This window comes from Scomber japonicus, chromosome 18 (assembly GCF_027409825.1).
Source record: "Scomber japonicus isolate fScoJap1 chromosome 18, fScoJap1.pri, whole genome shotgun sequence".
Classification (NCBI taxonomy): Eukaryota; Metazoa; Chordata; class Actinopteri; order Scombriformes; family Scombridae; genus Scomber; species Scomber japonicus.
In genome coordinates, this window is record NC_070595.1 from 5,677,057 (window position 1) to 5,693,433 (window position 16,377).

The 16,377-nt window shown below is 37.4% G+C and overlaps 2 protein-coding genes across 2 annotated transcripts in view; both read right to left on the reverse strand.

The window, feature by feature from the left end:
* The window catches only part of LOC128379506 (uncharacterized), a 388,452-nt gene that overhangs the window by 111,758 nt on the left and 260,317 nt on the right, over positions 1-16,377 (reverse strand). The window lies entirely within an intron of this gene.
* On the reverse strand, positions 7,823-14,532 carry LOC128378651 (cytosolic phospholipase A2 gamma-like). The gene is made up of 13 exons (XM_053338216.1): positions 14,338-14,532; positions 13,691-13,801; positions 12,737-12,879; positions 12,120-12,309; positions 11,564-11,666; positions 11,325-11,465; positions 10,413-10,478; positions 10,010-10,159; positions 9,768-9,911; positions 8,724-8,807; positions 8,408-8,562; positions 8,147-8,318; positions 7,823-7,995 (listed from the first exon to the last, which is right to left on the reverse strand). The coding sequence occupies exons 1-13, from the start codon at positions 14,530-14,532 to the stop codon at positions 7,823-7,825; spliced, it is 1,827 nt and encodes a 608-aa protein (XP_053194191.1).

Here is a 16,377-nt window from a genome sequence, read left to right on the forward strand (position 1 = left end):
TTTGCATACATTTGCTTCTATGTGCATTTGCATGTGCAGAGTAGTAAGTGATATACTGTCTATTTGACTACATGTACTGACCAAGTGTCTGTCATATCTTTGGTTCTGTGTTTCAGCTGCAGCTATATATGGAGCTTTGTGCTGTCCTGGTGTCATGAACTATCTGGTGTCGGTAAGTCCTTTTGACTTCTAACCAGTGATGTAGTGATATATACAAAGTGATAGATAAAATATAAAACCTACAGTATAATCAACATATGTTGTGAGACAAGCAGAAACCACAAGATTCATACTAAGAAAAACTGTACCTGAAGTATGGCTTTATGCACAACAGGAAAAACTTAATGAAATGATGTCCTTTTGGAATTTTAGCTTTTATGATGATGAATTCAAATGTAATAAATGATTGTTTTGTTTGCTTCCATTTCCGACCAGCTGGGTCTGGCCATACATCTTGAATTATGCATTTTACATATTAGTGCAGCCATAAAAACATGGCATCATAACTAAATGTAACCATCACATTGGGTCCAAAAGGTATGTCCTTTAAAATCAGCACACAATCTGAGGAAATACATTTTTTGTAACTTAACAGTAAAAGCTGCTCAAAGATAAAGGGCAATCAATGTTTCTGTTATGGCACTCACTAATAGGTTGGGGATAAGGGTGCTGGGTGCTGTAAGATTTTAGAGAGTCTACTTTTAAAGAGTAATGTAAGGGGCAAGTCAAGACTGGAAAGTTTGTTCATTCATGATTTTTCTTGTAAAAACTCCTGTCTTAATGTGGCTTCATGTATACTCTATACTAGTATACATGACTACTATACTATGAATTAACGCGTTATATAGTCAGAAAGAAAGATGCATCAACTGGTATGAGTAGGTTTGCTGTCTACCACATCACTGGTTAAAATGTGTGCGTGCACCTGCAGAGCTCTTGTCTCTTCTTGTTTAGCATCCTCCTGGGTCCATCCTGTCATGGCTGTCCACTCCTTGTAGCACTGGAGGACAGGCTTTTTGTTAACTCGCTGTCAGCCTGAGTTTTTCAAGTGTTGAGGAACATTCAACGCTGTCGGTGAGTTTGTGACTCAGAGAAACCATCGAGTGTTGAGTGTACCCTTACCCTTGAGTTTACATCAGTCTGAAATGTATTCCGCCACACACCATATCCAGGCACATACATGGTGGCCAACAACTAGATACAAATACATATGCATCATATAGGAGGACATTTTGTCTTGTCAAACACAATGTAACTAGCAAGATTAATTTTGGCTAATGTTACTGACATATCTCAATGGAAAACACTCATTGTTCATGTCATCAGTTCCACTTGTGCATTTATATAGCACCTTTCATGTTTTGTGATCAAAACATGATATTGCTTTACAGTACAGCAGTACAACATTCATATGCTGATGGCAGAAGCTGCCATGCAAGGTATCATCCTACTCATCAGGATATAATCAAATGCACACTCACGCACCTCTGGCGTAGCCATCAGGAGCAATTTGGGGTTCAGTATCTTGCCTAAGGACACTTCGACCATGAGGGCTGGAAGCGCCAGGGATCGAACTGCTGATCTTACGATTAGTGCTTGATCCACTCTACCCTCTGAGCCACAGCTGCCCATAGGCATGCTTTGTCACAACAAGATCATTTATTGCACACCACAATAGCTTGTTGCTGTAAAAAAACAATTAAGGTAAGAGTTATAACGAGCTTTAACTTTTAAGCTTTCTTTTCTCCGTGTTTAATCAATTTAAAGTCTTACTGGTGTTGGATGAAAATATGCATGTTCTGACTGTGGTAGAACCATGTTTTCATACAGTAGGCATTATTATTGTGGTACATGTGAAAATTATGCTTTCCAGAAAGACTGATGAAGAAACTAAAATAGGTTATGAGAGAAGAATGGAGGTTGACCAGGACATTTGGTGGGACTTCTGTTCTTGTTTTTCTTAGTGTTTTTCTAAAACTATTAGACTACAGCTCACGTTGTTAGAGTTTTCTAGCTACAGCAGCTTTTAACTTCCATAATAAGAAGGAAAAAGGGTGAAATATTATATCCATCAATATCACACGCAATTCATGTAATGAATAAAGTATGGTCATGTTGTTGGCCACTACCGACTTTTAAATCAAAATACATTTGGCTCTTTCCAGTTCAAGCACATGGAACAGTCCTCTATTAAGGTTTACGGTTCACATTCATCGCTGTCGGTGGGTTGGTGATGGCATTAACTCGCCGGTCGATGAATGACAACTGTGTCCATGCTTTCCCACGTTTTCTGAAGCACCATCATTGATTGTCTGTGTGGATCTGTCCAGTTGATGGGTTGTATGTGAAATAACTGCTATTAAAAAAAAAAAAAAACTTGTCAAAGAGTTCAAGACATAAATAAAGACTTTGGAAAAACATTAAAATTGTTGTGTACTTTGTGATATGTCAAAAATAACTGTACCTTTAAGGAAATCTTTTTTGTGGTGAACCAATATAAAATAGGTCATTTCTACATTGAAGCTATTCAAGAGAGATAATAATAGAATACTTGCAGAGCTTTAAAATGCTTTTGAAATGAGAGAAATATGTGAGAATCAGTCCAGTGCACAGTCAAGAAGTATTAAAAAGAAAAAAAGGGTAAAATCTGACAAACAAGTGATACAAGAAGACAGTGGGGATGTTTGGTAGAGGAAAAAAGAAAAGCACATTAGAAGAACTGTGATTGGAGATGACATAAGGCAACATGGCTCCAAGTTGTGAGTGTGTGTCTCTGAGTGTGTGTGAGTTTACTGCCTGCAGGGTCTGCAGTGCATCAAGGTCACTGAGCAAGTTTTACAGCATGTACAGCTGGTCTTCAGCAACAAAGGAAAAATTACCCTCCTCCACAGACCTGACTCCTGAGTCAGAATCACATGAGTAGGCAAGATGTTAGTGCTGGTTAATTTGTACTGACATGAGTCACATTGCAATGCTGTTATTATTAAAGTGACACCTGACACAAACAATAAACCGGTTACAGTATAGTATATACCCATTTCCAATCTCACTTCTGTTACTGCTTGTTGTGATGTGTGTTAGATATCATGACCTGGAGCTAGCTACTGCTAAGAGATTTTATGAATCACTAAATTAAAAAGAATTGAACTAGTTTTCAGATGAGATTAGTTAGTATTTAAGTAATAAAGGCTACATGCAATTGTTGCATAGCTAATGACAATATTTGACAGTAGCTAATGACAGTATATGATAAAACTTGCTAGACTGAAGAGGTATGGTCAACATTTATGACTTGACACTTGATCAAACTTAACTACACAAACTAGTTTTCACATAGAGATTAGTTGTTACTTCATATTTAGAAGTAATAAAGGCTAACGAGATTTGAAATATCAACTTGCTAGACTGAACGGGTATTATCAACATTTATGACTTGACATTTGATGAAATATATATATTTTTGTTTATATGAAATATAAACAAAAAGATTCATACTTACATGCCATGTGGACTGTCAGGTAAGTGCTTTTAGTGCCATTTTTGGACATGTAAGTTTTAATGTTGCACTTGTTTGAAACTACAAAGGTTACTAAAGATACTTAAAGGTCCAGTGTGTAGAATGTAGTGACCTCTGGCGGAATGGACTTAGAGAATGGAAATAGAAAGTAATATTCATAGGGATGTTTTAATTTTATAATAATTTTCATTACCTTACAATGAGTCTTTTATATCACAATAGGGAGCAGGTCCTCTTCCAGGGAGATTGCCTTGTTGTAACGCCATGTTTCTAAAGTAGCTCAGAATGGACAAACCTGGCTCTAGAGGTCCTTTCACATTTTTGGGAGTGTCATGCCACCATAGATTGGGGGTATTCAGTTGGTTGCAATCTGCAATCTCACTGCTAGATGCCACTAAATTCTATACACTAGTCCTTTAACTTAGGAGGGATGTTACGCATAAATAAAGAAATACATTAAAAAAGAACTGGCGCAATCCAATCCTGTTCTCTAGTTAACATTGAGGACACTGAGGTTGTGCCCACTGTATATTTCTGGGAATTTGTGGGTTTTAAAGATAGGGCAGAGGTTTCCAGTATTTTTAAACTCAATAAAACTGCCAAAAATAATCAATAAATAAACAATTCTACCAGAATTTGTTCCTGGCAATGTGGAAAAGGTTTGACCCACACAATTTACTAAAATAATAACCATTTAGAGAAGGTTTTACATGGTTCCTTTTTTATGTCAGTAAACTGAATACAGCTAAAACTAAACATTTTCAGAGGGAGAAACAGTTCTGTTGGACTCATGACATCAGTACTTATACACCTTTAAGTATACAGTACCTCAGTCACTGGCTGCAGCCTAATGGAGTGTGCAAGAATATAAGGTGTAGAATGAAACACATAGTGTGGCTATAGAGCTCAATAACATTTATTTGCCCAGTTCATTGGCTCTTGTCTTCAAAATATTTTACTTACTGTTAAAAATAATCTCAGCACAGCACCAGCACTTTGTTAAATGGTCATTAGATCCATTGTTGATATAAAGTATTGATCAGTGCATCTTTAATCGTCCATACCTTTCAATCATCAGATAACAGACTTTCACTGCACTTTTATCAAAGCGATTTCTTCCAAACACAATATCTTCTACTGTATACCTTCAAATGTTGAAATATTGGACTCTTTCTCCATTCAGCTGTCCAAAACATGGCCCTGCCTTGCGTTGCCAGCTGCAACTTTTGACAGTAATATGCCAAATTGCTAAAGTGGACATTACAACAAGACTACTCTCATGGTATATCAGACAGATACACAGAGACGGAGATAGAAGAGGAGATGCACAATACCACATAAAAGCTTTGGGGTCAGGTTTCGGCTTGAGCCACTTCTTGTAGGAGGAAGATGGTGGTCTAGATTTTGACCTTTACTCTCCAGCTTGCAAAGGCTGTCCATTGTTTGCAGGTCTTTTCCAGCCACTGACATCACTAAGGCAGGAAAGCAACAAAAGGACAAGAGATAGAAGCAACTGCGAGGAGAGCTGTGACATGATGCTGCTCTGTGCTTTAGTTGTGGAGAGTAGAGGAAGTGGGAAAAGAACACATTTCACTTTACAGTGCTCTACTTGTAAAGCATTACAGTTTACACTTTAGCAGGAATAGTTAGGAGAGAGATGGAGAAGAAGGAAAACATGATAATACAGAATTGAACTGAGAGAAAAGAGAAAAAGGCAAGTCATGGGGAGAGTAGATCATGGGAGAGAGATGATGGAAATGTGAGAACCGTGGAATCAACTAAGACTGTTAGTTGCTGATGAACTCCACAATGACATCACAACTTCAACATTATTACCAAGCCACAATTTTTACACCCACTTGACAAGCTCAATAACTTTATTGAAAGCTATACTTTAACTTAAAAATCAATATTTCAGATCAAAACCTGAGCTCAGAATTTTCTGAATGATTGACCTCAGTACATACTTTAGGTTTCTCATTGCAACATAAGGATAATTATTCTTAGATCCACTGTGGGACAAAATTTGTAAAGTTTGGTCTTCTGAGGTGTAATTTTAAATAGGCTGTTTCCCCTCGATTCCAATCTTTATGGAAAGCTAAGCTAACCATGTCCACAATCCAGCTCCATACTTTACATGAAGACATGAGATTGACATCATAGAAAAAATATAGAAAAATAGTTTTACTTTCCCTTTAAAAGAAAGGTCAGACACCAATGAAAGCCTATTTAGACTTTTATATACATTTGCAAGTGAATATGTTTATTAAACAACACAACAGAATGTTTCTGCCTCTGTTAGTGGTTTGATAATGAAAGTAATGAAGGAGAAAGTCAGTAAAGATACAATTCAAAACATTGTGAACATAGAGTGACCTCTGGTGTTTCATTTATGTTACTACAACTAAATGATACAGGCACATGAACAGACCTAAACATGGTTTATAATCAATTTAATTCAAAGTGAGTAACTCTGTAATTAATACATGATATAATCTTCTTCATAAGTCTTCAATTTCTCAGTGCCTGCACAATGCAAACTCTATGAAGTTTAGTGGTCAGGCTTTGCTGAAGACTTCCAGGAAAGGCTGGAGAAGAGGAAGAAAAACAAACATTATTGGGTCACTCATTAATTCAGTCTTGTTCATTCATAACAACCATTTAGATTTTAAACACACATCCATCTGTCCAAACACAGATCTGTCAGTGCAGCGAAGAGGTGGGACCAAGTCATTGTTTCGCAAGTCACAAGCAAGTCTAAAGTCATTGCACTCTAGTCCCAAGTCCTAAACTTTGAATTTCAAGTCCTAAACAGTCTCCACCAAATCGAATGCCATTTTAAGTACTGATATATTACATTTATATTATACATATATATTATATTACACACAATTTGTATTTATTTGTTAAAACAAGTGTGACTGAAGTTCATCATAAAAAAGTAGTACTGACATTGGACTTTCATAGTATATAGCACTATTACCTACTACCACGACACAATTAATTCTGTATCTTTCTGTTCTGCCTTGTTCTATTTAACTCATCTCATATTGCAGCAACTATAATTTAGGTCATGCCAGAGTTCTGGATTATCAGGATGGTTCTCATTATATATTTGATATTCCTCTTCATTGAAAAAGTACAACGTAAATGCTTTATGCATGTTGGCGACATTGACACTTATAATATAGTTAAATTTATCTTTAATGTTGGTCTCATTGCATATGGCTTCAAATTGCTCACAGTTTCTATTCTGCCTTTGAAGCAGTCACTGTCCAAGATATTGGACTTAAACTGTATCTGCTTTCTATACAGTGCACAATGACACCAAGGAGACTCCCTCATCTTTGACTAGGACCAAATGTCCACAGTGACTGAAACATGGTCTTCGATACACTGGGCTGTAGTTACTGCTGACTACTGTGAGAAAGTGCAGAAAACTCCACAATCAAGGAGCAAGTTGCAATCAATAACCAAGTCAGACAGTATTGCAAAGGTGATAGCTTTCTGCTCTTGATGACTCATGCTGTACTGCCCTACAGTGGTGTCCTTGGACTGTAAGGCTGAAGGCTGTTGTAGTTCACTTATGATGCTTTTGTTCATCTGGTATTCTTCAAATGCATATTACACAGATGTCAGACTATTCCTTAGCCCTACATGAATTGCAGACAAAACTGTAGATGAAACTAGACTTTTCAGTTCCCACAAATAGAAGAAGGTTTCACAAATCTGAAACTGTGTTTTAATGAGTGTCTGGGGTCTCCTTGGTAATCTAGTCCAGATTTGACTCATGGTTTTTGATCTGGAGCTGGTCTAATGTGGTCTAGATGGATATTTCTATTTCATAAGCAAAATTGGAATGAATTGGATGCTTCAAATGGGAACCACCTAACCTCAGCATCATAGTTTCCAGCCTCAGCTAGCAAAGTTACTGAGTTGTTAAAGTAATATTAGCTAAGCATTAGCTCACTAACTATGTTGATATTAGACTTACTTGTCTTTTTGCAACTTCAAATGTTGAACTAAGTCTGAAGTTTTTGTGTCTTGTACATGAACAAAATGAACTTATATATATATATTTTCCATCTGCCTCTGATTTTAGTTTGTCATGGTTCTCTTCTTCTCTTCCCAAAAGGCTCAAGTTCAAGTGAAGTCAACGTTATTGGTTTTATTGGTAGTCTTTTTTAATTTTGTCAAGTTGAGTCTGAAGCTGTTAAATTTGTGACTCAAGTCTGACTCAAGTCTAAGTCATGTGACTAAAGTCCACACCTCTTGTACAGCCTTCACCCACACACACTGAAAACACTACCTCTTGTGGTATCGGCGGACAGTAGCCTTGTACACCTCATTCGCCAGAGTTGCCTTGTTGTTCTTTATATTGGATTTTGCTGTCTCCAACAAAAACTCAATCTTCTCCTGGTTGTATGGAAGCTGGAAGGTGGCGAACTCCTCCATCTTTGCTTTGAAGTCCTCTGCATCTGGGCCAGAATAACAGAGTACAAAACCAAAATCACTGTAAATGAGGAAAGCGTTTGTTTCTTCTGCTAATGATGTCTAAACATCTTTGGCATTAGAGTGTTTTTGTACATTTCTTTTCTGTCAGGTGTTGTGAAGCTGAGTGTAACAGACCTTTGCAGTTCCGTGTATTGAAGAGCGGCATGTAAACGATAGTTGGCTGCTTGTCTTTTCCCTCAAATACATAGCAGTCTTTCGGCCAATCTTTTTCCTGCAGGATTTTGTCATCTATCTCTGGGAAAGGTTTCTTCATCTTGGCTGCATAGTCTCTGGCAAGAATCAGTGTCTGTGCAGAGGACAGTTCATTCAGATCATTTATTTGATCATTTTTAACACATCAGCAACACACAAGGTCTCTTCACACAGATACCTTACCGTGAAGGGGAGGTCAGAGGCGAAGTCCAGAGCGATGAGGAGGTCAGCGTCTCGCTTTTCTCCCAGGAAAGGAGGATAGGGCGTGTTGAGCATCAAACCAGCGTCTATCAGCTGCAGGTGCTTCTCACGTCGGATGCAAGACGGCACCACAGCATCTTCAAAGCAAATCACATTATAGCAACTGCTTTCTTTCACTGTTGACATTTCTCATTCAACAGTTAGTTTTGCCAACTTTCTAGCAGTCCTCACAGGCCTGTAAATACAATAAACACAATACAGGTACAGGTAGGTGTTCAGCTTAATGACAGTAGTTCACCTGGGTATTGGTAGAGGAAGTTGTTCGTTGTTCCCCATTTCCATTTTCCAATCAGTGGAAATACTTTCTCGGTCAACCAAGAGACTGAGGAAACAGAGCAAAAGTAGCCATGATGAAGAACTTCAACCTGCATTCATTGATTATTAGTCCACATTGAAATATAAACACAATGGTATTGCCTTATAAAGTTGGTACTTGTATTGTAATTTTTTAAGTGATATCAAGCCCTTACATTTTTTGCTGAAAATAGCTAGGTGATGCGGAAAATGAAGTTAGTAAGAGCAGAGTTGAAATGTGAGCTAAAAGAGGCTGAAACTAAGTATACAATTCTTTATAGAATTGGTTATAATTCTCTGTGTGCTCATTATTGCAATGGATCCCTGCCACATTACATTCATTTGATTCATTATTCATATTAAAACATTAACTACTGCAGCTTTAATGATTCAATCAGAATACCACAGTGAAAACAAATCAACTTCATACTGTGAGTAAAAACGAGTCCCACATAAACACACAGAAAGGTTTTGGTTATTTCATGTGAGAGATTTCTACATTTCTGGTTTGTTTGCATCCTAGCAAGACTCAGTTGGAAACTAATCAGCCTTTGTTTTGGGTTTTTTTTAGCAACTTTGCCCTCCACTCCAAAATGTTTGTCTTGTTCCTATGGTTGGATGTTTGAGCTTCTCTGTGCAGAATGATGTATGTGAAGAGTTTGACACTAAAAGGCTGTCATATTCATCTGTTGTAAGTGAGAAGTTTCTCTGTGCTAATTTAAAGATTTGCAGATTTAAAGGGGCAGGCCTACGAGCAGAATTTGTTTTGAATTAGTTTTGAAGCTAATCGAATGAAATATACTTGCATATTTATAGATTTTGAATGAGGGATAAGGAGTAGATTTAGTAGATTAAACAAGAAAATCTTAAAATTTTAACAAGATAATTAAGCTTTTTGCAGAAAAACCATATCAGACACACATTATTGTTCCAATCAGAATAATACATGTCTGAAGGGGATTTAAATAACTTTGACTCTGATACATACTATTCTCTTTAACGGGTCCTTCATCCAGACTCTGGCTCCATTTCTTTAAGGGTTCCAACATTTTCTGACCCCACTGTTCAAGGATCAGCTTTTTTTCTTTTGGACTCTTCTTTTTAAACAATGCAGCGTTGAGGTTTAGGTGTTCTGGAAAACAGGAAGAACAATCATCATTGAGTGAATATTGTAATCATCTGGAAAACCTTTGCTGGATAAATTACCATCATCATCAACATCATTAGTACCTTTCAGTGTTTTCTGCAGGTTGTCCAGGTCAGATAGAACAGCTGGATCCTTTGTTTTTTTTCTAATTAGCTCTATTAGCTTCAAAAGAGTGTGGCAGCCACGCTTGAAAAAGTCCAAGACGTCCCAGGAATTTTTGACCTGCTGTGGTACTGATACATAAAGACCAAACTCAAACACACATGCTTACACATAACACACTCTATCCGAGTGTATATTACAAGCTACTTTCATATAAAACTGTACCTTCAGTCCAGAGAAATATCAAATCCAATAGGTTGTTTTCATCAGTAGTTGCAATACCCACCACACCTGAGCACACACACACACAGTCAATATTGTCCTCTGCTGCTCATTCAAACATGTCTACTGTTAATCCATCAAAAGACAGATCACCATTTTTACCTTTCAGCCAGTCAGGAAAATTGTCTTGCAGTCTTGATTCATCTGCTATAGCGCTACCCACTACACCTGCATGACAAAACCCACACACACATACCGGACACACACTGTAAAACTGACATTTCTATGACATCACTGCTCAATATCACCTTCTGCTGGCTTTGAATATAATATATGACCATTTCTTGATCAGGCAATCTTGTAATCTGTAATCTTAAAATAATAATAATAATATTCCTAAGAAAATTCCTGAGATTTTCTTGATTGTGCCACTGACATTGATGCAGTAGTGGCCTAATATATCCTAACTGACTGAATCAAGCTCCAAAAATGCTGGATCCTACACTTTCCATAATGCAACTTTACCCATTAAAGGGTTTTTCTTGTTGCTGTTGCCAAATGCTTGCTCATGGGTGTCTCTTTAAATTAAATTAAGGAGTATGGTTTCGATCTGTGTGAAAAGTGCTATAAAATAACATATACATGAATAACATTGAATTGATTTGAACTTAGCATTTTTATATATACCCTGTCTGCCTAATTATTGTCCATGACTCTCGAAGGGATTTCATAACTCTAACTATGATTGAAATGATCACTTAATCTCATTATGTCAAGATCAGGAGTTAAATATCTTTTCAAGATAATAGAATATTAATGTCATAATTATTTCTCTTGAAAAACAATATGTAGTTTTCTTGAGATATTTTATTGTTATCACAAGAAAACAAGTTGACATTTTAATATGTAAAAAGCAGCTTATTATCTCCGTACTGCTGTGCTCAAGAGATAACAAAATATATGGGCTACTGTGGCATTATTAGGCTTCCATACGATTAGCTATAGACTGATCTCCTTGTTTGAAATAGAACTTTATTATTGTATTTCTATCAGAAAAAAACAAGCCGGTCACACCTTGCAGCCAGATGTTGTCCATTCCTGACCCTTTATGTTTGAGACCTGCTTCTTGGCGTCTGCTGTTCAAGTGAGACGTGTTAATGAAGAAACCCAAATCTGTGAATCCAGCCTCATGGGGGGTTATCTCAAACCATTTACCTGAGCCAAAGACAGAGAGGCAAAAACACTGAGATAGTAAATCCGAGATCCTGATTTGTATTGAGTCATGTTTCTGCATGTGTATGTGTGTTTAATACCTTTCTCAGGGCCATTCTGCAGGCAGTTCTTGTCCACTGCGTTGTAGATGGGATATGGATTGGTGGCTTTTATTCCATCCTCAGAAAGACTTTGATTGTTCAACTAGCAAGAGAGCATTATATCAGTGAACTGTTTAACAAGGAACTATAATGTTCTGTCTGTCGTGTTAAAACTGAACTAATAAATATAATTTAACATGAAAATGGGTCATATTAATTCAAGTAAAACAGTGACCTAAGTTTTTTATCACAATACAGTCATATAATTTAGTTCACAGCTTTAAAACACATTTTTATGCTGTACCTGGTCTTAAATCAAATGTGTTTCTTGTGTTTTCCACATTGGGGACATTAAAATTCCTCAATAATGAACTAACTATACTATCATATTAAGTTATAAGCAAGTAAAACTGTGATGTACTTCATCTGTCCCTCTTTCTCTTCCTTGGACCAGTAGAGTAGAATGGCACAAAATGGTTTGCTGAAGTATTTCAACACAGTGTTGATCAGTCCTTTGGCTTTCTTTCAGCTTTCATCTTGTATGTTCCCACTGTACCTGTTTCATGATCCCAGCAGCAGTCATGACCCCCCAGATATCAGCGAGAGAGAAGTGCTCCTCTTTGGATCTCTTAGTCAGCCAGGTGAAAGCCTCCTCCAGCCCAACCCCAGGACCTGACAGCCTGGACACCGCTCTGTCTATGTTGTCTATGCTCCACTGAGGGTCACTGTACAGGGAGATCATGGACCTGAGAAAGAAAGAGAACCACAACAAAATATCTATTTGTTTGTGACTGACAATGACCCAGATGTAGACAAATGTGTCTGAGTTTCCTGATAGCCTGAATTCTTTTTTCTGGCTTTTATTTATTGATTTGTTTTCCCAGCAGATGGTTCTCATCGTTACCATTGCAGTAACTGGTTTCCATTTTGTTTCTAAATGCTGAAAATGTCCATAAGCTATCATAGCACTGTGGTAATACCTTCTCTACCTTGCTGTGTGCACATTCTTGTTTGTTTCTAAATGAGAAACTCTCTTGCTCTTGTCAATGAGTCACCAAAAGACCTCATATGGAGGCAGAATTGAGTTGAGCTATGCTGATATTTCACATTTGAATTTTTCAAAGAGGTGAACATACAAATCCATTATGTGTGACTGCTCATATCAGTGTTTACCAGGCAGAGCCAGAAACTCCTCCCAGGTAGAGCACAGTATCCAGTATATCTTCTTTTTCCATCTGATAGAGGGAACCCAATAGTGACACAGCTGCCCTCTGACCCCCACCTGACCCCAACAAGGCGATGTGGGGGACCGAATCCTGGAGAGGAAGTCAAGTAAAGAGGAGTAATATTAATACAGACATGGAAGAACACCAATATCTCAAAGAATGAAAGAGATAAGATAACATCTCCCACAAAAACTGTGTGTTGTACCTTGTGGATTCAACTGTAGTTACTGTAGAGACTGTCCTTTGAGAAGTCCTTTGTTGTTCAAATGCTTATAGCTGAACCTATAATACCAGTGGGATAACTGTGTGTTGCAACAGCTGCTGTTCATTTGTTAAAAAGTAGATGAATAAGAGCTGTTATGTGTTACCCATTATCTGCTAGAACATTTTTATCTTGTCACTGGAAGAACAGAACCTTCCAGTGTAGAGGCCACTAGTCTTATCAGTAACAGTCCCATTTATTCTCTGTTTTTAACCATACTAGCAGTTGGGTACAAGAGTTGGTCCAACACTTTGGTCTTGTCAAATATTAGATTGATTTAATTCGGTACAGATGTTCATGTGCTTTGTTGTAAGTATTACCATCAGCCTCTGCTGTAATTTGTGTTTAGTGCTAATTAAAAAATGTTATCATGCTAACGTATAAAGGTAAGTTAGTGAACAAAGTTAACATTGCCAAGCATCGACATTCATGTTTGCATCCAGCCATTGACATACAGACATTAGCATTTATGTAAAAGTATTGCTGTGCTTAAGTACAAATTTGTAGATATGCTAGCATGACTTCAGGGAACTAATGAATAGATAAAATGGAACGTGAAGTAATTATTTCCCCTATGTAAAAAAAAAATCTACATTACATTTACATATATAGTTAAGAGTAACATTTCCTCAGTCATACCAGTGTAGCCATGATTTTCAGCCTGTTGAGTGACTTCAAAATGATTGGTTTCCTCTTCTGGATAATCTCTTTCTCACCTGCAGACAATGACTGGGACTGGCGGACATAATGCTGCAACACACAGAGAGTATTATATGGTATACATGTACAGTAGGAGGCACAATGGGAAGGTTTCAAAGTGTTCAGACACTTTTAAACTCCCCCCCCCCCCCCCCCCCCCCCCAAATTTGTAGAGATGCTAGCATGACTTCAGATAAAATGGAACGTGAAGTAATTATCCCCCCCCCCCCTCCCTCTCTTCCATTATTTTGATGATAAAAGTATTTTCTTTTTGTCTGATAAATTTTATGAGTACAGGGACCTGGATCATTTTGAAATATGCTTGGCTCTCAATCAGAGAATAATACTAACACACAAGGTGCTCTCTCCCAGTAGTGGCTTTGTTCAGTCTTTGATGATGAACCAGACCTTTTGGAAATAAAAGTATGCTCTAAATAATAGATTTCCTAACAGCATCGCAGCTCGTAAGACCTATTTCGGCTGAGTGCCCACATGATAAACATATTTTCAATGTGGCTGCATCCCAGAAGGACACTGCTTTTACTTCATTTAGACTCTTTATTTAAACATTTCCTTCAGTCTCTCACCTTAAGAGCAAATTGTGAAACCATCTCCATGTTGGGTGCAGATGTTGGTGTCCATGCTTCACTGAGCACCTCTTCCATCTCAGGAGTGACTGTTGTCAGGTTCCTCATATTGTCCACAGTTCGTCCCATAGGTCCTAACATCATGATAAAAGCACAGACCAGACCAGCAACCCAGCTGACATTCCTGCACGGCATTGCTGGATGTGGGAAACAGAAAGTGGGAAAGATCACAAAGCTTTAGATTTCAGCTGCCATCCTTTTTATATCCTTCTATCACACATAGTCATGACTGACAAGCATACTGTAACACTGACCTCAAATGGACTTATCAGAATAACATACAGTAATGGAACTATGAGAACATTTGACAATACATCAACCCAGAGTACACTGTGCACATCTAATTGTCTTTCATATCACTTTGACAGTGTAGTTATCTTAACATTAGAGGATTGTAAGCATCTCAAGAATAACAAACAAAATTCAGTTCCCACAGAGACTAGAAATAAATATTCAACCTGGGGAAAAATGATTTGCTTTTTGTGGCTTAGAATTAGAGGAGACTGATATTCATGCCAATAAACATGAAGCTGCAGTACAGCTGGGTATGTTGGCACAGTAAACCAACCTGTCCAAAAGTAACAAAACTAGCCTACTACCTCTAAACCTCAATAACTAACATGTTATATCTTATTTGATTAACACCTTAAAAAACTGAAATGTAAAAACAAGTGATTATTATTTGGGTGGGTTAGGGTTATGTGCTGAATAGGGCAGTTACTTCCATATTTACTATATAGTGTTGAATGTCCACAATGAATTAAGAAAGTAGTGTCCTTGTTCTTACTTTGGGACTAGATATTGATCATATCCATTGTGATTAGCCATCATAAATGCATTACTTTTCCAAGGGTATACAATTGTTTATTTCTGAAAGCTACAATCCAATTGTCAGTGGTTGGTGAGATTTACAAATACAAGTAAAGATTGATTGATTGACTGAATGATTGATCGATTGATTTCCATTTCTATAAGTTTAATGGAATGAGTATGTGTAAGATTAGAATTTGAAAGGTCTCTAAAAAAGGCATATCTCTGGATTCATTGTGGATTCCATGTGTTATAGATAAAGTATCACAAACTCTGAATACTAATCTTAATGATGTGGTGTTTTTAATGCTGTCTTTTAATGGACATTGTTCCATGTTGTTGGACAAAGTGGCACCTTTAAAAGTAAAGACTAGAGCTACATAGGTCCATGGCCAGATTTGAACCAGGGACGCTGCAATTATGTGGCATGTGCTCTGACCACTCAACCACCAGGGTGCTCTAAACTCCCATTTTTGTTGAAAATTGATACCTTGGAATTATAGCAACCTCTTCAAGCAGAGAGGTTGTTTTCTAAGGCAGGAGAGACAATTAGTCAGAGGTGAAATTGACTTAAAGCTAAATGTTAACACGTTACTTTCTCCTGAACACAAATCTGAAACTTCATTAAAATGCCAAAATATATCTCTGGAGAGCAATAAGGAAATGTGAGAAGAATATTAGCAAACTCCTATTAGTTAGTGTTAAAATGTTCTTTACACAGTTAAACACAACACTCACTTTTTCATGTAGAGTTAAGCAGATCAGATATCTTCATGGACATGCAATAGTAGTGCATATAATATTATCTGCCTGCCTTCAGTCCAGTTAGAAACCACTGTTGACTTTTGTGAACACATCAGTTATTAAGTTCTGCTACTGGTCTACAAATCACTAAATGGTTTAGGTCCAGAATACATGAATGACATGTTAGTAGAATATAAACCCAGTAGAGCTCTGAGATCTACTGACTCAGGTCAGATAGTTGAGCCCAGAGTTCAAACTAAACATGGTGAAGCAGCTTTTACCTGTTATGCTGCACACAACTGGAACAAACTACCAGCAGAACTGAAATCAGCCCCAACTGTGAACACTTTTAAATCCAGGTTAAAAACATTTCTCTTCTCCTGAGCTTATGATTGAGCTCTTTTAAAGCACTTTACATTTTAATCT